The 22204-nt window shown below is 45.1% G+C and overlaps 1 protein-coding gene across 3 annotated transcripts in view; it reads right to left on the reverse strand.

Moving 5' to 3' along the window:
* Positions 1-1840: 1840 nt before the first annotated feature.
* Positions 1841-22204, reverse strand: part of NLRC5 (NLR family CARD domain containing 5) — a 49641-nt gene continuing 29277 nt past the window's right edge. For all 3 annotated transcript variants that reach the window (XM_082770350.1, XM_082770351.1, XM_082770349.1), the window contains exons 25-48: positions 20612-20701; positions 20440-20502; positions 19375-19458; positions 18814-18897; positions 18161-18250; positions 17355-17420; positions 16647-16730; positions 16479-16562; positions 15773-15859; positions 15066-15146; positions 14418-14501; positions 13939-14022; positions 13186-13269; positions 12483-12566; positions 12307-12390; positions 11527-11610; positions 10708-10791; positions 8990-9073; positions 8749-8832; positions 7734-7817; positions 7444-7527; positions 6227-6310; positions 5102-5185; positions 1841-4188 (exon numbers count right to left, since the gene is read on the reverse strand). In XM_082770350.1, coding sequence (XP_082626476.1) covers positions 4107-4188; positions 5102-5185; positions 6227-6310; positions 7444-7527; positions 7734-7817; positions 8749-8832; positions 8990-9073; positions 10708-10791; positions 11527-11610; positions 12307-12390; positions 12483-12566; positions 13186-13269; positions 13939-14022; positions 14418-14501; positions 15066-15146; positions 15773-15859; positions 16479-16562; positions 16647-16730; positions 17355-17420; positions 18161-18250; positions 18814-18897; positions 19375-19458; positions 20440-20502; positions 20612-20701 — 1987 coding nt within the window. In that variant the 3' untranslated portion in view covers positions 1841-4106. The remainder of the gene's footprint in view (positions 4189-5101; positions 5186-6226; positions 6311-7443; positions 7528-7733; positions 7818-8748; positions 8833-8989; positions 9074-10707; positions 10792-11526; positions 11611-12306; positions 12391-12482; positions 12567-13185; positions 13270-13938; positions 14023-14417; positions 14502-15065; positions 15147-15772; positions 15860-16478; positions 16563-16646; positions 16731-17354; positions 17421-18160; positions 18251-18813; positions 18898-19374; positions 19459-20439; positions 20503-20611; positions 20702-22204) is intronic.

The following is a 22204-nucleotide window of genomic DNA, read 5'->3' on the forward strand; positions in this document are numbered from 1 at the left end:
ATACCCATGAGGAAAACACAACTGTGTGGGAGCAGCACCCCTCGCTTCTGACGGACACCGGGTCGGCCCTGCCTCACTGGGACCGGACCCTGCCCCATTTCTGAGATGGAGATGGGGTAATCAGGCTGCAAGCATCCCTCTGAGGCTTCAGATGAAACGAGTCACCTTTATTTGTATAGGGCCCTTTAGTGCAGCTTCTGTTCATACTTCTAAAGACCACAGCCAACAAGAGCAAGTCCCAGTGTCCCCCTCACCAGCTTTCCCCTCTCCTGCAGCTTGATTGCTTAACGCCAGATGAATTTTAAGGCACTAAGGCAGATTTCCCCACTGATGGTGTCCCTCCCTTCCCCAGCTTCGTGCCCTTCCTGGCTGCCTGGCCACCCCCAGCCCAGCAGCAGAGCAGGGGCATGCAGGATGCTCCTGCTCTGCCCAGGCAGCGTGCCTTTTGGGGGCACATCCGAACAAAAGCTGAGCCCAAACGCAGGTTTCTAGGAGCAAAATCCTTCTTTCTGTGTTAGCCCAGCCAAAAGCTAGCACAGGAAGGAAGGGGGCTGTGCCCGAAATAGGCGTTCAGCTGGTATCTGGGGTCTGCGCAAGAAATGGGCCTTGTGCTGGGGCTGCCCTGTCACCTCCATGCCGCTGTCCCCAAGTATCACTGGAGGGACAAGAAGCCAATGCTGCATGAATGCCAACATAGCAGTGTTTTTTTTTTTTTTTTTTTTTTTTTTTTTCTCTCCCATCCAACACAACACCTTGGAGTCCCAGTGGGTTCAGAGCTGGTTTTATCAGAGGGGAAACTGCAGCTGCATTTCCAGCTCTACGAAACAGCAGCCATTGCATGCAAAAGCCTGGCTCGGCCCTGCTCCATCTATTCCACAGCACAGAGTCTGGGCTCCTCACCACCCTCCAGCAGTATGTTTGTTTACAGCAGTGTTTTTATTTCTAAAGATCTGGTCTCAGGGGGCAAAATCCCTTCTGTGCGTGGAACCAGTCCTGACTGGCGCGTTCATTGTCTTCTGCAGGCTGCAGGCAGCCTGAAACAATAGGGGTGTGCGGAAGTCCCGACAGATTTCCATTTTTGAACCATGATAAATGTGAAACCTCATAGTGACAGCTCTGAAAGTGGCCCACGTTAATTACCATCTATTTGGGAATCATTCCAGTACTCAGCCATCTCGCGCGATCCCCCACAGCCTCTCATGTCTTCCTGCAAGCCGTAAGGCTAACGCTACTCCTTGGTATTGGATGAAGCCTCCAGGTTCCCCCTGGAAACTTTTCAGACGTGGCTGCAAGCTGAGAATACGGAAATCAGCATCGCAGTGACAATGGGAAGCACGCTGGGGAAGGGCAGCCTGATGGCTCCAGCTATTCAGTGTAAGAAACAAATTCAGGACCAATTTTATTATTCTGCTTCACACATAACTCAACCCAGACCTCAATTTCTCTAAATGCAGTGACATTTCCACAAAGCCTCAGCTAAGTAGAATACTTAAAGGCCTAATCCAGCAAACGAAGCCAGCTAGGCACAGAGAACATGCAACCTTGTGTTTGGGCACACCAGGGAGGGCCCATGCACTGAAATTCAGCCCAATTACTTGGTTTGGGCCAGGGATACCTGGGCTGCAGACAACTGCGTCTCATGCCTGGGGTTTTGCTGACACCTGGTGTTCTGGAAGAGATGATGCGATGATGCCCATCAGGAGTCGGAGCTAATCTTGAATTTTCGAATGAACATGGGAACTGCAGGGGTGCATTGGGATTTCACAGACACTCTTTAATGCCTAAAGTCAAGAGGAATGCTGCACTGATGTTCTTAGCATGCTTCATGTCACTACAAACCTCATGGCATACAGTGCTTGCTTCCTAACTTCAGGAGTCAGGGGAACAGCGGAGGATAATCACAGATTTCATTTATTTTTAAATACTGCATTTCATTGCAAGGAAGAACAATCCAACAATACAATGCAACCCAAGAGATCCCTGTGCAAAGGCAGCCATCTGAGGTTAGCATCCCAGACACAGAAAAAAAAAAAAAAAAACAGAACTGAAAAGTCAAGCACTCATCAAAGTGGCTTTCTTAATTACTCAGAGCACATTTATTTTTCCCATCAAAATAGGAGGAAAAACAATATGCAAGGAAGTACATTTCACACCAGTAAAAGAGGCAAATAAATTATCATGACACAAGAACAAATTTAAAGGCAGGAATGCATCAAGGAGATGACACCATAGAGCTGGACAAACCTCTGTTTGACAGTGAATATCACTGTCTGTCCCTGCTGTTGCATGGGAGTGTGGTAACAGCAAAAGGCTCTGGCGGTGGCTGCTACTGAAGATTACAAAATGGCCATCACGAGGTGCATTAAGGAGTACCACCCCAGTGATTTTATTCTCCATACAGAGTAAACCTCATTATTTATGAGGCGCAGTACTCAGTCCTTCTAAAACGATGTTGAAAATGCAGGATAAAATGGCTTTTCAAATCACAGCCTGGACCAGGGTGGACTGTAAAAATCTGTCCACCTTGTTGCATTTCCAACAGAAGTCCTGGGAGACCAGGGGCAGAGCAGAGCCCAGTTAGCACTGCTCACCTCCAAAGCTGTGAGGAATGAACAGCACTGAGGCACCTCTCTGCCTGTGGTCACAGCGCCTGTTGCACCGCACTGTTCCTCTCACGGGCACTACAAAGATTTGCATCTGCAAATTAGATCTGAAAAAGCAAAACGAAAATACAGGCCACATTTGGAAAAAGCCTAATCTTAAATTCCAGTGTTTAAATCTCAGATACTTGATTACTTTAATGAATTATGGCCTAATAAGGAATTTCACCACCTTTTTTGTTTGTTGTGTTTTTTAAAGCATTTTCAGAGCGCGTTCTCTACAAAATGGGTCCTACCTCTATACAACAGCATTGGTATCTCTCAGACCTTGATGCTGATCTTTAAATAAGGACAGTTCCTCCTCCAGGAGGAACACCCACTGGCTGCCCACATACCACAAAGATTAAATATTTACAGTACAAGCACATAAGAAAACTTTATAACACAAGTTAATAAATAATGAGAATGACATGCTCTCCTGCAACACAAACTGGCATTCTGCACATGCAAGGAGCTGCCATGGTTTGTCTCCTCTGCAGAGCAGAAAACTCAGTGCTTGGGATCTTCTCCCTCCAGTTCAGCAGCATTCATGGCCAGGCAATGCACAAGCTTGAAGAATCCATTATGTAGTCTAAATTGCAGCATTTCAAGCTAATTTATCCTTCCTTTCACCTCAAAGGGAAGCCACTAGTGAAGCAGCCATCCAAAAATCCAACAAAGCTCTGGAAAACCCCACGGGAAAGTAGGCAGTGGTGCATATCTTCTCACATATAATAGTCAGTTTTCTTACAAATTGCTTTACACTTTAGTACTTCAAGTTTTGTCACTGAAATTTATGGCAATAGCAGGCTGTGTTATTGCAGCACAAACATTGATCATTGTTGGACAATGATTTGAAATCACCAAAGTTCTGAAGATTTTAATATGACACTGAGACAATTCCTGCATGCAGAGAAGCCCGCTACGAAGCAAATATTTTTTTCTTCTTCTTCTTAAAAATCATAGAAGTATTTCACACAGAGCTATATACAATTTTCAAACAGCTTGTTCCAGTGCATTTGTAACAGCATCAACAGTTTACAGTTTTGTAAAAATGTTACATCCTCTCCTGGAGGATGTTCGTTCTTTTATTGGAACATCCTGTAGGTGTTGTAATCTTGATTAAAGATAATGAAATATTCTGCTGGTTTTCTGAAAGCATGAGCAGATGCATCTCATCATCCTGAAGAGAGTTTCAGTGTTGGTACACGAAGAACGTTGCCTGCTCAGCAGCAATTCTTTAGTCTTTTTGTTCTTCTGTACAGTAAAAGCTTACAAGAAACAAAACACACGTAAGTGCTCACACTTGGTTCAGTGCAACGAAAGAAGACATTATAATTACAGTCTTTAGCTGGAGGAATTTTGGTTTCCTGCGTTCTTCAGAATCTCCTTTTTATTTTTAAGTGCAATTTTTGAGGTTAATGGAAAACGGAAAGCAACTCCTAGTCAGGTAATGTCTTTTCTTTGCTAGTAGAAGGAGAAACACAGTCTTGGGTCTTGGCTTGTCAAATCTGCAGCGAGGCCTTTGGGCACCGGATTCTCCCACAGCCTGTAACGACAGCAAGCGTGTTACTGTAGGGTTTGGTGTGGTGGGCCAGGAGGTGGCATGCCCAACACAGTGGCTGACTCAAAGAGGCAGCTTTAGGTTTTTATCAAAGCCGGTCTGACGGTGAGACAAGAGCAAGGTGTTGCTGTATCTTAGTGACACAGCAGCAACCCAGCAGCTTCCTGCCTCCTGAAACGGACTCACTGAACTATCCTGGGAGAAAGATTACGGCTTTGAAAGGTCCTCAGGCCACTGGGATCTCAGGAAGGGGAGGAAAATCTGAGTTACACAAGCAACTTGGATTATGTGAGACACCCGCCTTCATCTGCCTCATTTGTTGGAGTCAACCCCAACGCTGCCTGGACCAGGCCCTTAACTTGTGGAGCAGAGCGCTCCATGGAGCCAGAGGGGCTGCGTGCTGTGCTGCACCACGCTGAGCAAGAACACGGGGGCCCCAAGCTCCAGCTGGAACCAGAAATACTTCTCAGTGGTTGCTCTACGGATGCTCTCACTGTTGGGGAAGACAGCGGCTGGTTTTGGGTCAAAGACACAGCTTAGATATGAGCAGATACTTGACTTTGGGACCTGTGTTACCAAAAATTATCAGAGGCACTCTGAGAAGAGTGACTTTTCCATTGAGTGATGGAACGGGTGTCTCTCACAAGAGGCTTCCAGTGGAGTTTGATACACATGGTTTGGAGAAGCAATGACAAAGAGCGGGTATCTGCAAGATATGGATCCCAGGACAGAGATTGGGACAGGGCAGGGAAATATTTTGGAAGTGAAACCAGACATAACTGGAGAAAGAAAACTTACAGGGGAATTACACAAGCGGGTCTTCATTATTGCCTCATATAAAGCCTTGCAGTCCTTTTGACCCAACGTGCAGCCACAACCCCCTGTGATACCTGCTCACCTTATGAACTGAATTTCCGGGCACTTGACAAGTTCTTCTGACAGCTTCATGGCTCCACAGGCACCAATGCGATTTTTCTCCAGACTATTTTAAAAGCAAAATGTTTTGAAAAGCAAAATGACATTAAGAGCAGAAAACAGCAGAACAATCACTGACTCCTTCTCCTGTCCCAGAAGCCACACTTTTGTACAAGGGCAGCAATGCTTCACAACCAACATCATCTTCACCTTGATGCCCATGGCCCTATTTATACAAGAAGCATGTACTGCTCCCCATGACCTCCTACTAGCAACAGGCCTTGTAAGAGCTCCCTTGCCTATGGGGTGCTCTAACAGATCCCACCATGAGCTTGGTGCCAAAAAATGCTAGAAATAATTTTTCCTACCTCAAAAACAACCTTACTGCTTGTACCTGTAAAACAGCCAGGACACCTCTACCGGGTAGTTTCCCTGCCCAGGACAAACAAGACTCGGTCCTGATCCAGTGATCCACAAGCTATTATTTCTATACAGCTGAGAGATGGAAGACACACACCATGTGTTGAGGATGACCAGGGGGAAAAAAGCTCCAAGAACAGTTCTTGAGCAGGAGACAAATCTCTCCCATGGAATAGGGCTGTGATGGCCACTTGGCCAGCATGTGAACAGGTACCATCAAACCCAGCTGCTGGTTGCACCACAGTTCCAGCGCAAGAGCTGCAGGCTCTCTGAGCATGGTAACTATCTAGACCACCCAAAGCACTGAAGAGAAATAAAAGCCTCCAGGAAGAAGCTCACCTGAGGCTATTGAATGATATGACTCATGCCCTAGAGATACCATTTTGTCTTTCAGGACTCAAACAGGAGGCCTGGGCAGACTAGATTCTTCTCAGATATCTCCACAGTCAGAAAATACCCTAAATTAAGCAAGAGGTGCTTCAACAGCACTTTGCTCTGTGTATCACTCAAGCAAGACTGGCCCAGTGTATACAGCAGGCTAAGTCAGCATCTGAATTCTGTATTTGAATTGCAGAAGCATGTCTGTCTGTCTGTTGTTCCTAGCATACATCCCACAGGAGTACTGTAGTTGAAGGCTCAATGACACAAATACTGGTCTTCCTGGTGTTGCTCTTGGGGCTGTACTCACTCTAACATCTTCAGCTTTTCCATCCCTGGGAGGGCACTGGCCAGCTCCTGGGCTCCTCCATCCCCAAGGGAATTCCAAGACAATCTAAGATAGACAAGAAACCCCAGCAGGTGAGTCAGCCAAGCCCAACCAATGGTGAACACAAGGGGAACAACATTAGTGCTATGCTACAAGCCTCTCACAGACTTGACCATTTACAAGAGGTTATTACTGTCTTATCATGGTACGTAAAAGTTCCCCTACTCTACAAAGATTAATTTTGAGGGGTTTCCTCAGTTTCACCACATATTTCCGTGTGTGATACAACACTCTGGAACTCCAGAATTTCTGTATGGCGTGTAGGACCCAAAAAAAAGAAAGGCAAGACAGAATCCAGTCCAAGAATAGGGGCCCTCTACCAAATAACTTCATGGACTGTTCTGGGATTTCACGGGTGTCAGCATACTGTCATGCATACTGCTTTACTCCTTCTATTATTCCACTAGATTATGTGGTGTTAGCACCAGAATTCACCTCTCTTGGGACTGGTAATAAAATCCTGTGATCTCCACACAAATACCTTCTGGGGGAGGAAGGGGAAAGTCTGGTGGGCTTATGACCCATGCACCACTTTATTCAAACCTTTCACAAATACTTGCAGAACTGCGGCACATCAGAATAGCATGAGAGTCAAGTGTCACCCAGCTGGCCACAGCAAAGATGTCTGGAGAGCCTGGTAGAGGAGTGACTTCTAGGAGCTGGTGGTACCACCTGCTCATCTGCAGGCTGAATTTATTTTGCTTTGAGCTCTCAGTCTCTACAATTACATAGAAAAGCTCCTGCTCTGCTCTGAGAGCCAGCTGTGGCCATCTTTTTTAAAAATGGAGACAAGACTTGGCCATGAAGAACAAGACAAGGAATTTGTCCTGCCCCTCGGAGCAGATGCTAGAAGATAAAGTATAATGGGAAAAGTTTGAAGATAAGTGTTTTCCTCCATATTCTGTTCAGCTCTTCGCACTTCACTTCCAATAAAGTGCAAGCTATACCTGTGATTTTTTGCATTGAATTTAGTCAGTTGATAAATCACTAGCAAATTTATCACTAAAAAGTACCATAGTGGTAAGCATCAATAAACGTGTAGCAGGATCAGAAGTGTTCTGCAGGTAACAGTAAGAGCAGACATCAATACAAGTGTCACCTGCGTGTTGAAGGACCTCCCCATCCACTTCCATACTCACATTATTTCCTCCATGGCAGGGCATTGTTGGAAGGCGCAAGAAAGTGATTTTGAAGAATCGTCAGTGATTCCACAGAGTTTCAAGCTGAAGCAGGGGAGAAAGAAACAAAATAAAAACAAAAAACAAAACAAAACAAAACAAAACAAAAAAAAAAAAAAAAAAAAAAAAAGAGAGCACAAAGTGCTGGTTTCAGAACTGGTGGGAATACAACACCAGCACCATCTGCTGTGATGCTACAAAGAAAGCCAACCACAATCTGCCCCAGGAGCATTCACTGTCCTGGTACTCACTCAATCTTCCGGAGGTGTTCCAAGCGTGGCAGTCCCTCAGACAGGGCATGGATACTCCCTTCCCCGAGGTCATTTTCTGATAAACTGTAAGAATAATGGAGAAGCTTTAAGTGGCAGCAGAGAAAGTAGCAGCTGTCAGATAAGACCCACCACCAACATGCAACTAGGTGTATTAGCAAATCAGTTACTAGTACCCAGACTAAGTGAGGACTCTAGACAGCAACAACAGGCCAGACATGTCAACTCAGGGTCAGTTCCCTGCTTGGTAAAATGGGAATGACAGCCTTGCTCTACCTTACAAACCTAAATCCATTCACCAGTTAATTTATTGCAGGGAGTAATGCAGGTTATACCTGTGGCTGAAATAGACACATCTGCAGCACATCATGAGATGCACGTGAAACTGGAAACAAGAGGTTATACTACAGTTAGTGACTGGTGTGCATCTCGAGGAAATGAAGGTAAGCTTGTACATCAAAGGGAGAATGGGAAGAAGACATGGGTCTCAAAAGCTCAGGAGCAGCAGTAACTGCTTTCCAGCCTTCACCAGGGTGTGCTGCTCCATTCCTGTTTACCAGCATGAGCCATGGCAATACCTACCCTGCTCTACCATATCTCACACTCAAATTACCCACATCTTAATTAATTTTGTTATTTAACCATATACAGATAACAAAGAACTGTGGCATCAAGGATGCAGGTGGAGTAGTTAATTCATATTGCCTCCGTTCTTTCAGTTTCATATTTAGAAGCTCTATCAGTCCTCAGGTTACTGCAGAAAATAGTTTAAAGGCACATAGCTACAAAAGGCCCAGCAGAACTTCAAACACCGTTTCCTCTCACCCGAAGAAACAGGTCTAGGAGGGGTGGAGGGGTGGCCTTCCACGGGACCATTCTGCGCAGGTAAAGAGCCTAGATAACAGCCCCAGGCCAGAGAGCTGAAATGCCTCCCACCTGCAGTTTGATACCAGTCCATACATTTGGCACCACCCCGAGCAGTCCTGCCATGACCTACCTTATCTCTTCCAACAGCCCGCATGCCACCAGGGCTCTGGCCAGCTCTGTCCCTCCTGTTGGCCCAATGTTATTTTTCTGTAAGCTAGCAAAAGAAACACAAGCATTTGAGGATTATTTTAGAATAAAACTGTAACAAAAGCTCGTATGTAACTTGCCAAGAAGAAAGGTGCAACATCTTTTTAATCATCCCACATGTTCCCAGGACATCCTGCTTTTCTTGAGCAGAGGCTGATACTTACTGCAGGATCTTCAGGCTGCTCATGTGAGGCAGACAGAGGGCAAGTTTCACTGCTACCCCATCTCCAAAAACATTCCTTGATAGTCTGGAAGGGGCAGAAACAAAATGTTACTTACTGGCAGTGAGATATGGGGCCTCATTCCTCACCCATCTGTCACCTACCCATATCCGTGACCCCCATTCCTCACCCACATGTGCATGGGACTGCACTGAAAGGAGCTAATGTCCGCAATCCAAAGGACACCGAGGGTGGGCAGAAATAACAATGAAGTTTTGTAATCCCACAGCAGAAGTTAAGTAGTGAAGTAAAATATGCTGTACTCACACTGTGGTGATGCTTCTGGATATCACCTTAATGGTACGACAGCCAGAAAGTTAAACAACTCCTATTTTCTGTTCCTCATCTATGCTGTAAGACTTGTCTGCAGCTAACCTTCCTCATCTCACTATCTAGGCAAGCATAGGAGAGACTGCTGCCCACCAACATGTGGAGAGACTCGATCAGTCCCTGGCAGCAGAAGGTGCCATCCTGTCTGTCTGCAAGCCATCAGAGCAAGATGCAATTCCACATTTTGGAAACGTCATTTCCTCCCGCATCCATTGACTTACACTTCTCAGTACTACGCTGATCTCCTTTACTAACTGGGCTGTTGTAGTGGGTTTATGTGGCAAGGTTTTGGTAGCAGGAAGCCATAGGGGTGGCTTCTGTGAGAAAAATCTAGAAGCTGCCGCATTTTAGATAAGGAGGGACCCCACGGGGAGCAGGGGCAGAGAGTGACCGAGAAGGAACAGCAGAGACAAAGTGCTACAGACTGACTGCAACCCCCATTCCCCTGTTCCCTTGTGCCACTCAGAGGGAGGAGGTAGAAGAGGGCAGAAGGGGGGAAGGCATTTTTGGTTTCTTTCCTTTGTTTCTCGCTTCTCTAGCTTGTTAGTAATAGGTAATAAATTTCTCTAATCTCCCCATGCTGAGTCTCTTTTGCCTGTCACGATACTTGTTGAGTGATCTCTCTGTCCTTATCTCAACCCTTGAGCCCTTTGTGTCATATTTTCTCCCCCTTCAAGAAGGGGGAGTGAGACAGCGGCCAGGTGGAACTTGGCTGCCCACCTGAGTAAAACCACCACAGCTGTCCTGAGTTGGAATTATACCGAAATTGCACTTTGTAACGTGCCCTTAGTCCAGAATGTTGTAATCTGAAAGTTATTTTAATAGCTTCAGCATTTTAATTGGAACAGAATAGTTCCTTCTGATTTGTTCTGTTTAAATTTTCTTATTTGTTTAATATGTCAGGGTATATTTGTTCTATAAAGTGGTCTGAAATGGAATGACTGACAATAAATACGGCTGATAGAAGCCTTTATCTGTCATCTTCCCTCCATTTTTGTAGCCATAGAGATTAAAACTGATTTCTTAGGCAAAAAACGCACTGCACAGTCCATATGCCTATGACACTTACTGTCAAACTGCAGATCCAGCTCTTCTCCACTGATACAGTTTGTACAGTTCTTGGGAATCTCCAAGATATTGCAGTGAACATGAAATCCCCAAACAGCCAGCACCACACATTCCTGTCTTATTCAACTGTGAGTTTTTACCCTGCTTTCACAAGAATCAATACTAAAATTGACTTTAGCTTTACTGGAGCCAGATTAGATTTGGTTTCTATGCCTTGCTGTTCGCCCTGCCTCCTGAAGGGACATTGGAAATTACACACTTACAGTAACTCCTCGATGTGCTTGCAACAGGCAAGAGCTTCCATCAGCTTTTCCCCTCCAGCAGGACTAGAACTATTCCCTGAAAGGCTAAAATAAGCATGAAAGATTCAGTGACTGAACAAGAACCAGAATGTACCCGCTTAAGATACTTCACTGTGATCTGGTGTAAGGGAAGACCTGGGTCACTGCAGTGATGGGCTACCTGGGGCTGCAGTGGTATATCCCCATAAATCTCTGGAAAATGGCCTGGGGATTTGTCATGTGTTTACCTCACCTACCGAGTCTCTCCTGCCTCGGCAGATACTGGAAGGAAGGAGCAGTTTTCTCTCTTCCAGAGGGAATTTGGAATTCCTGGTTGTTGTTCAAGTCATTATCAGGTTTTTACTTTCAAAAAAGTTCAAGGCATACTCCAGAGCTGAGCCTAAAATACAACCTGGTTGCTCTCATATCTGTTCCCTCTTAGGAAAGACTGTTTGAATCCACGTCTCTGACTGAGAGCCTTGTCTGAACACAGTAGAAGCCATATCAGTCTGAAGACAGCCCTGATGAATCTTCAATTTCACCTCTACTTCCACCAGGAAAAGAAAAGCAGTGTAGCAACACTGGGGGACACCACTCTGGGAACCTTACACAGCCCAAGGGAAAACGCTGCATAGATCTGAGACTTGTAAGATTCCCCATGAGCTTGTGTATTTACTTTCCAGGACACAAGGACACAACTCTCTGTTCAAGCAAAGGCCAACAAGTACTGAAGGCTTCCCACACAGGCTTTCCCACCAACTGCAGCAATATCCCAAAATCACTGCAAACAAAGTGACTCACTTGATTCTCTTCAGGTTTTGCATTTCCAGCAGGACAGTGGCTATATTTATCAGGCCTGGATCTCCAATCTTGTTGTGGGCTAGACTTTAAAGAGGAGAAAAAAGGCTGTGTTGCAAAGGAAAATCCCAAGCATCACAGTATGACATCTTATTTAATGTCTCCCATCTGCTGGATGATAGCTCTGACTTTGACAGGAGAATAAAAGAGCTGCTTGTCTTAACTCTCTCATGAAAGACTTGAAGCTGTTAATGAGGCATTAAAAATTACAAACAGCAATCAAAATCGCTAGATCTTGTTAATGGGTGGAAAATTACTTCAGCCAGAATCCCAAAACACAGCTGGTTGTAATCTTCCAAACCACTACAGTAGAGGAGGAACAGGACCTGGTAGAAAGAAGGGGGTCAAAAAAGCAGAGCAAGCCTGGGATTGGCTCTAGATTCAGATATTTTCAGAACAGGGAACTGCTTGGTTTCAGGTTCTCTCAGGAGAAAAGGTGGACTCCGGCCCTCTTCTAAACAGGGTTTTCAGAAAATATTTAAACCCAGATGCTCAATTTAATACATTTTCTATGTAACTGCAGCAGAATGACATTAGACCAAACTCTCACCTTCCCAACATCAGGCTCTGATTTATCTCAAACCGCAGCTACCTCATACATGAGCGTTTTGTAACCTCTCTGCTTTCACTATGTCGTGTATGAGCACATCTGGATCTCTCCAAATGTTGTCACTAGGGGTCACCACTCTGCTGATGTGAGATTGTAAGAAAGACAGAACTTACTTGATTTCTTCCATATAGTGCATGTTCCTCAAGGCTTCTGCGAGTCTGGAGCAACCATCATTACCGATACTGTTATGGTTCAAGCTGGAAAGGACATCCCCAGGAGAAAGGACATTAAGCTCATGTTATTCAATATCAGAAGATGGGCTAGAGGTGAGCTGCAGTCACATACTTACATTAGCCTTTTCAGAGATGGCATTTTACAGAGGCCCAGCACAAGCATAGGAATGGCAGCATCACTGAGTTTCATGTGGCCCAGGCTAAACGACAAAATTACACAGGAACAACTAATTACCCACAGGCAGCTATGAAAGCATTTAGAACAGAAGAGAGCAGTACAAGGGCGAAGAGAAATGGGAGTGTATTCTAGTCCTTGTGAGTAGTTTTCAATTTTGTTCCCTAAAGCAATTCTACTGGATGCTTTTGGATGCTGATAAAACACCAAGAATCCTAAACCTCTGGAGCAGGGTGCCACCGTGCCCACAATATGGCAAAGCCCTTGTGGTCCAGGGGTGCTTTGTAACAGAATGATGCCTCACATGTAGGTGCCTGGAAAAGCCACTTCTGCATGCAGGCCACCAGATCATCCTCCAGGAGTAAACTGTTAGCTCTGAAACTGCCACACTGGAATCACTGCCTCCCAGCAAATACCAGCTACCAAAACACTTGATTTCTTCACTCAACATTCCTTGCCCCAGACCACTGATCTCTGTTTCTCCTATCCATCCTTCATTGCAAATAAAAAGGTGTTGTTGCTTTTTCCCTATCTGAAGTCCTCTAGCCATAAGGAAAACTACGTCTGTACATAGTACAAACAGGAGAGTTTAACTAAGGCTTTGAGAAAGACCTGGCAGACACTGGACAGCCTGGTACACTCACCTGAGCTCTTCAATGGCCTGGCACTTCTGCAAGCCTGTGATCAAGTAATCAATCCCAGTTGGCATAATACTGCAAGAGGTCAGCCTGCGAAATAGCAAAGATTAGATAAGGTCAGTTCTCAGGACAGTGAAAAAGGGGAGTTTACCTCTTCACTGACAGGCCTGCTGTCCCATTCCAAACTGGCCAGCAGAGGGACCAGTATCAGGGACCAATGAGTTTGGAGAGAATTCCACATCTCCAGTGTATGGGACTATAGGAGTGGGTAGTTCAGAGAGATCTCTAAGACTCAGGATATACATGTGCAGACCGCCTCTGGGCTAACCAATCCCCCCAGCATTCTACTGGACAGAGGTACCCTTTATAAGCTTGCCTCTCATTTATGAACTTGCAGCTGACAGTTGAAGAGGGCTGTGAAAAGGACTGAATGATACTCATACCAGAAAAATCTTTTACATAGTAGGGCAGTATAAAATTATGTACAACGTAAACAAAAGCCAAGGTCTCCATCTCAAGTCACTTTCATTTGCCAAAAGGAAAAGAGGAAAACCTCGAAACATGCAAGTGATGGCTCTACAACCACCTACAACACAGGCTACACAGAGCTGTTGAGTTCACAAGCTAGACATAGCACAGCAGAGATCACAAAGCTCATGGCCATATTCCAGACAAAGCGATTCAGAGAGCATCAGGGTCAGAGGCACAGGGCTGAGCAAACCATAAAGCATAAAGAAGCGACCACAGATGGGGACATACTCAAACTTCTTCAGCTTTGGAAGAGGTAGCAAAACTGTGACTAGAATTTTTGTGTCATCATCGAGGAGCTCAACATGAGACCATCTGCAAGAACAGAACAACAGATCTGAGCTGATGATCCACTGGTGACAAAAGGTTTGTACCAAGCCTACAGCTAAAGCACCCCAGTGCTGGGACACTCAAGAATTGTCAAGATATTGACACTTGACAAGGTCCCAGTGTAGCTCCCAGTCATGATGGGAGAGCACAGATTAGTTGGTTACAGGGGAGATTTAGATGCCTTCATGGGATACCCCAGGAAACCATTAAGTTTATGGGTCTTTTCTGTTTTCCATTCAAACACTCAAGGTAGGGGATCCAGAGGGTAGGGACTGTTACCTTGCACTGGCCTCTCCCCGACCCACTGTGTGCCCTCACAAACAGAAAAAGAAAAGCTACTCTCTTCCCCCCAAAATCATCTGTGATGCCTGGCAACTCACCTCAGTTCCTGAAGCTGGATGCATTTTTCAAGAACCCTTTGATAGAAGCAAGCACACTTGATTTCTGGCTCATGCAGATTCAATCTGCAGGTTACAAACACACACAAGTTAACAGTGATGATCAGCAATTCCCATTGCTATACACAGCCTTCCCACTGCAGTAGCTGGTGCCCTTTATGGCCAAGCTTAGGAACAGATCGGGGCTTGGGAAATGCCATCTCCAGACTCTCCTGTGTCTTGTCTACACCACAGTCTAGCACAGTGAAACACAGCCCTCCCCAACAGCACAAGATCAGTGCTGCCTTCTTCAGCTACACAAAGGGAGGAAGACACTGATGCTGTTCTTTCTCTATGAGTTCATGCAGAAACCAGCATGTTGTAATGGACTCTGAAGTGCTCAAGTCTTCTGAGCAAGCACCCCTGGTCCTGCAGGGAATATAGGAAGATTTTTATAGCCTTAGGTAGTTCCAGTATGGGTGTCCTGCAAATCACATGTACACGAATAAGGTTTCTCTGCCTTTCAGAACACCACAGAGGTGTTCTGAAACTGAACGTATGGAGATGAGAGCCTCAGACACTCTGAAGATGTTTTTCATTCCATGGTGAGCAGCAGAACAAGTGGAAAATGACAAATAGATGCTTTCTCACCTGCTAACGACTGATTCCACCTTCTCCAGGCAGCACGGGAACCTCACGCCTAATTGGAAGAGGCTTTTATCTTTACATACCCTGGAAGATAGAGATTAGAGAACATCAGAAACCTGTGCACTCTTGAGGGAGCAAATGATGTTTTAAAGAAGAAAAACAGAGCACGGAATGGGACAAGACTATGCTGCTATATGAATGCCAACCATACATTTCTGAACAGGTTTGCAATGTTTAAACTAAAAAAAAAAACAGCCTCTAATTGTAGATGAGCCAGTCCACGGGCAGCAGAGGTCACAGAGCTGCTTCCTATGGCCCTGTTCTGTGACTGAATCCTTTGATGTTCAAGTACAGCACAAGCTCGGTCAGCAGCTTTTTCTGAGATGGGGAGAGCACACCTCTGCTGCATGAATTCTCTGTGCCCAATACAGATTACATACCTGGGCATCCTCTCTCCCAAGGGAGACCAAGAACAGGGTCTCCTTTCCACTGAACCTCTAAGCTGTGTGACCACAAACTTTGTAAGAACTTCAACCTTCCAGGCATTTGGGTCTAAGTCAACTTAAGGTGGTTAATGGCTTACAAATGCACTAGAGTCAGAGCATAGAGAACAAGAGTAAGCTGTAGTGCTGGCTTCAATACTGTTTCTTTACAAGTCCCAGGCTAACTTAAAATATCTAAAAGATACCAGAACATGAGGTGCTACTTACGTGATCGCAGTAATGTTTCCACAGGCCTGGACAGCCAGCTCAAGAAGGTTTGTGACACATTTTTTACATACCCATGGCTCTTTTATGCTGTAAAGCACAAAACAGACAGCTCTGCTTTATTCACATGCACAGATCCTTCTCTGCCTCCATCAGCTGAGTGCTCAGCAGTCTAATATACACAGCAGGGACTCTTTGCTCATCAAAATAACGTCTACATAGGAAATAGGATGCAAACAGAGAACAGAGGAGAAGCAGCCCCTGTGGAAGAGGATGCAAACTTCTCTTCTGTATGCCTACCACTGACAGCAATGAGAAGGAGCCTGGCCCTTGTGGCTCTAAAAAAAAAAAACATTTTGGGAGAAGTAAAGAACTTGTTATCCAGCTGAACTGTAGGATGCTCTGGTGAGGTTTGGTTAAGACCATGGTATGAAAGTGTTCACACAGAATTAGAGCCCTTCTTTGCAAGGCAGGTAAAAGTCTACAAAGACTGCACAGTTTATGGCCACAGCTTTACATGATGCTTAGTAATGAATCAAGGAGATAAAGCTGAAATACCAACAACTTCGAGTCATTCATGGGAATTTCTCAGGCAAACACTACCTGCCTCTTGAAGAAGTACAGTTCACTGTTACTTTTGATGAAAGCACATCTTAGATTATCAGACCAGCTCCATATTAATATCTAAAACAGCACAGGGACACTGTACCTGATTTTTAGAGGACCTGAAGTTTTCCTCAATGAATGTAAAAGCCTCTCTGCAGCATGCACTGTCAGGTTGTTATTTGAGGATCTAGAAAAAAAAGATCATTATAATGAACAGCTTGCAAACAAGCCCAATGGGTCCAAGCAGGTTTTTCATCAGCCATTAACTCACATGTATTCTGTCAGACTGGTGCACTTTTCCAGGACTAGCCATAGGTTTTCCAAGTGCTCTGGCTGAAAGTTGCACTCTGTGAGGCTGAAAGGATGCAAAAGAGAATGGTCTTAGTTCCTTATGAACAATTCGGACTTTCTGACCCAGAAATCTCAGGTACCACAACCATTACTCACATACAAAGAAGGATCATACCAAAACCTCAAATGCCTCACAGGACTTCCAAAACAATTCTGGCAACACTTCAAAAATATCTGTTGCATGTTCTGACACAGGGACCTCCATAACATGCATCCTAATGGTGCAGCTTTTTGTAGCACCCTGTCCTGTGACTGAACCCACTGACTGTAGTGACACCAAGCACATACACACCACAGAACACCCTAAGACTGTGGTCATCCAGACAAGAGACCTTCCCAGAGGGCACCATAGGTCCTTTCTGATGCACACTCCTTGCTTCCTTCACTGGAGAAAGCAAAGCATGCAGTGGGGTGGGATAGCTGGGTCTCACCCCAATCTAACAACCAAGATGACAACTGAATAAGAGCTGTGAAGGCAGACGAGGCTGTGTGACACCTTCAGCAGGCTATGGAGATGAGGAACAGTCATTGGGAAGCAATAAGAGAAGGGGATGCGGGACTCTCCCTAAACAAACAAGACAGCGTTTTTGTCAAATAAATCACCAAAGAAAAAGTCTGTACTGTTTACCTCAAAATCTTTCTTGGGTCATCTCTGCTTGTCAGTTTCATGAGTAAAGTTGCTTTGGAGCACAAACTGCACAGAGAAGAAGACATGCGAGTAGATGATTTGGAGAGAAAACGATTATTTTCCCTGTGGTCAGAATTTAGCAGTACATTCAACTGCACAAAGCAACACAGCACAGCAGTGACACAGTGACCTAGGCCAGCTCACCTCTCAGTATGATAAATCAACCCAGGGGAATATTTCGACAAGGTTTCACTAATGCTAAACTGGCATAAACCAGCACTAGCGGTTGCAGAAGCAATCCTAATCTGCCCTGCTTTTGTCTGCCTCCTGCTGTCCCTGCACTCTCTGCTCCTCTGCCAAGCTCTGGGGAGAGCTGAAACAGAAAAATGAGCTTCTTTAAAACGACTCAGCCAAGAGATTTGGCACCTACATTTAACAGCATGAATGAAATTAAATGAATGAATGAAAGTGACCATGGTTAAATTTGGTTCACAAGGGACCAGATGCTCCACAAAAACATAAACAATGATAAGTGCTGAAGTGCAGCATGAAGTGCATGAAGTGCAGCATTAATGTCACAAAGCTGGGTCTTTGTGACTTCAATCTGTGAGAAAAAGCAGTTCCTGCCAGCACAAGCACAGAGTCAATGGGCCGTATTTGCTGGAGAAACAGACATAAGCAAAAGCTTTGCATGCACATATACATAAAGTTAGCTCAGAACATGGTCCTTGTAATTATTACCTAAAGACCACAAAGTCCAGGACAACTAAGAGGAAAAATGCAGGGAAGAGTAAGGAGACACATACCTGACCAGAACTTCAGTGACATTTCCAGATGTGGCAAAGGCATTTATGAGATGCAGAACTCCATCCTGAGAAATTCTGTTATGGCTGAGACTGCAAAAAGAAAAGAAAGGTTTTTCAGGTGTTAAGAATCAGGGTTGTCCCCAAGTTCCTTATCCAGAGAGGCAAAATTGAAGTTCGAAATTCAAGTTGGCATTAAAAGCAGAGCAGTTTGTGGGGTGTTGGTCCCCTCTAGCTAGTGCTAAATGCATGAAACCCCTCCAAGACAAAGCACTGATAACTTGGGTGACAGCCAACTTGTTGCACTCAGAGAGGACAATGTACTGAAGACTCAGGGGACTACATCAACTTCTGTCATGCTGTCACTCTCAGGGCCTCAGGGGCCCTGATGGTAATAGAAAGAATTTTACTTACTTCAGCAGCTTTTAGATCAACTTGTGAGTTGCCCTGGCCTAGAAAGGTCTTGAGTTGTGCTCATGACTCACTCAGACCTTGCCTCCTATGGCAGGACTGGGCAAGAAGCATGATAACCAGCTTCAGGAGGGATTACATGAGCACTTTTCCATTAGGGCACCTTCTGCTCCACTGGGGCACTGTGCTCAGGGAACAGCTCAAGAGCTTCCCTGAGCCCACAGATTCACAGTGCATTTTCTTACTTGAGGGAACAGGTAACATGCACTCGATGCAAGTGGTCCAAGAGGAACCTCAGGCCTTCATCCCCTAGCTGATTCCTGGAGAGACTGAAAGGCAAAAGAACAAGGTGGAAAAACAAAACTCAGCCTTTTAAGCAGCAATGTTCCTCTGAGAAGCTTCAAAGGACTCAGCTCAGCCTCTAAAGGTCTGTCTGATACAAACTACTGCCCTAAAAAAAAAAAATTTCATGCATGGGCTCCAAAGCAAGCTCAAACGAAGAGCTCCAAGCACAGTCTCAGAGAAGAGCTCAAACAAAGTAGCCAATAACTCAAAATAACCAGAGTCACAATCCCAAGGATACTGTCCAATTCCATCTCAAGTCCTCTTTAATATATATAAAGGAGCTGTGTGATTACTAATCAATTTCTAAATCAATTTCTAAATCAGTTTCTAAACAGCCTAAAGGAGCACACATGAACAGGCAGAGAAGCTGGGAAACCCAGGGCAATGCTGAGCCACGCTGACCCAGCTCTCCCTCAGTGACTTCTACTCAAGGTCACAGTGACAACCCAAGCCCCACTTACTCTACTTCTGCCAGCCGCCCATGCTGCTCCAGGACTCCACAGAGCTCCTCTATCTGCCCTTGACTGATAGCACAGTCTGTCAGGCTGCACAAGAGACAGGAAGAGAGTTAAAGCACGTTCAGCCATCAGGTTCAGCCTGAACACTGACAGCTGCCCATCAGCAGTTGCTTTTTTACAGCAGTGTCTGTGAAACATTTACTGAGGTGAACTGAATGCCCTTAGCTTGCCAATGTTTGAAACACCTCCATGAGGTTGGTAATGACAAACCCTACACTGCAGGTGGGAAGCAGATCTCTTCACATTTTTCTCATCTATGCACTGCTTAGCTGTCAGTCTTCTACTGTTACAGTCTTCTTTACAGGGGCACCCTGCAAACATTGCTCCCAGAGAGGAAGCAAACACATAACCATAACCACAACACCAAACCATATCTTAGCGACATGGTTTAGTGGAGGACTGGTTAGTGTTAGGTCAGAGGTTGGATTCGATGATCTTGAGGTCTCTTCCAAACTAGACAATTCTGTGATTCTGTGATAACACATATACATCACACAAATGATTTTCTGGAGTGTCTACTACCCAGAATTTGAGACTGACATTTGGGAAAATGGTGGTGGTTAGGGCTCAAATCAGTTGCTTGCACAGCAGAATTTGGGTCTACTGAGGATGGACAGGAATTCTTTATCAGGGTGTGACAGAACAAGGGGTAACGGCTTTAAACTAAATGAGATTTAGATTAAATATAAGGAAGAAGTTTTTTCCTATGAGGGTGGTGAGGCACTGGAACAGGTTGCCCAGAGAAGCCATGGATGCCCCATTCCTGGAAGACTTAGAGCAACCTGGTCTAGTGGAAGGTGTCCCTGCCCACAGCAGAGGTTTGGAATCAGATGATCTTTAAGGTCCCTTCCAGCCCATACATTCCACGATTCTATGATATGACCAGGAATGGCCCAGTTACCACTCAAGAAAGGTACGGTCCTCTGCTATCCTGGTACATCTCAAATGTTGCACTAATGTTTAAAGCCTAATCAAAACAAGCAAATTATAATTGTTTTATGCCAGTACCTGCAGGATGTCTTCTGGCTGTGTATGCTCGCTCCTAAATGCAAAAAAGCATTTTGATTTGACCTGAAGCAAAGAGAAAAGACAATCCTTCAGCAATGGTCTTCAAAGAAGGCAAGCTTTGTAATTTCTTTAAAGCTGAACTGCTAGGCTCCAAGTAATCTGAGTGTCTTACCGAACTTCTACCTTTCTGATCCGCTCACAGAGACCGATAGAGTTGGTGAATAAGATGGCGCAACGTGGTGAAAATGTGCTGTTCTTAATACTGAAAAGGAAAGGAAAGAAAAAAAGAATGAAATCAGGTCCAAGAAGAATGTTTTCTATATGCATGGCCCAATTTTCCCAACTCTGTGATGCAAAAGCCTGGATCTAGCCCATTTAATTCAGTATTGCTGAGCAAGGATCTAAGGTTTTGAGCATGGGAACCCAGCATTCTTTTGACTAAAGTAGGGTCTCTTTTAGGTTCCTTTAACTAAAAAGGGAGTACAGACCAAGGACATTCACTAAACACCTCCTCTTCAGGTGGTGAAGGGTGGCCCATTAGACTAGGGAGACTCCAGACTGGAAAGAACCTCCTGAGTGAGCAAATTCAGCCACTGCAGCTCCTCCATGCTACAACCACTAGCAGGAGATAGCAAAGATCCTTCTGGGCTTTTTATCCACAAGGTAAGACTGCCCTAGTCCCTGACAGCACCTCTCCAACCTAAATTCCAAGCTTAAATGGCCAATATGCTGCCAGGAAACACTTCTGGTCCCAAGTGTGGCTGGATGCCAGATCCCTACAGGGGCAGAGCTGAAAGGTGCTGACCACACACACGGGTGCTCTCTGTGGTGTGCTGTTGTACTGGGTTTGGATGGGATGGAGTTAACTTTCCCTGCAGTGGCCCACACAGTGCAGTGCTCTGCACTTGTAGCTAGAATAGCACTGGTACCAAACCAGTGCTGTGTGTATCGCTGAGCAAGACTGGCACAGCATCAGGACTCCCTCCAACTTCCCCCAGGAGCCCACAGGCTGGGGGTGTGCAAGAGGTGGGGTGGGAACATCACCAGGGCAGCTGACCTAAACCAACCAAAGGGATATTCCATATAATATGGTGTCACACTCAGCAATAAAAGGTGGGAAAGGGGAAAGAGAGGGTGGGGGCTCTCGTTATGAGGACGTCTGTCCTCCCAAACAACTACACGTATTGAGGCCCTGCCTCCCAGGACATGGACGAACATCACTCACTGATGGGAAGTAGAGAGTAATTTATTTTCTCTTTCTCTGTGCTCCTGCATGGCCTTTGCTTGTTTGTGTTTTTTTGTTTATTTTGTTGTTGTTGTTGTTGTTTTTTCTTTCCTCCTTTTCCCTTTAATTCATTTATTCTTATCTCGACTTGTGCAACTTGTGTGTTTTTTTCTTTCCAGCATACTCTCTTCTTCTAAGGAGGGGAAGTGAGAGAGCAGTTGTGGCAGAGCTCAGCTACCCAGCAAGGTAAAACCACCACAGCTGTCAGTGTGTGTCAACTGACAAGTCCTAAATCTATTATGGATGCTGGCAGCCATGTTCCATGGGACAGCTGAAGTGAGGGTTATCAGGGATGCAGGGCCTAAGGCAGGTATTTGTCCTTCTATCCTTTTTTTAATATTTATCACGGAATAAAAAAGGTTCAGTGCTGCTTTGTTTCTCAAAATAAGACAGGTATCAGTGTGAAAGAGTTCCTGGGTGAGCCTGCATTTCCTTTACCTAGCTAGTTAACCTGCAATTTCTGATTAAGGCTCCTAAAAT

The sequence above is a fragment of the Aythya marila genome (genome assembly GCF_965140915.1).
Source record: "Aythya marila genome assembly, chromosome: 12".
Taxonomy (NCBI): domain Eukaryota; kingdom Metazoa; phylum Chordata; class Aves; order Anseriformes; family Anatidae; genus Aythya; species Aythya marila.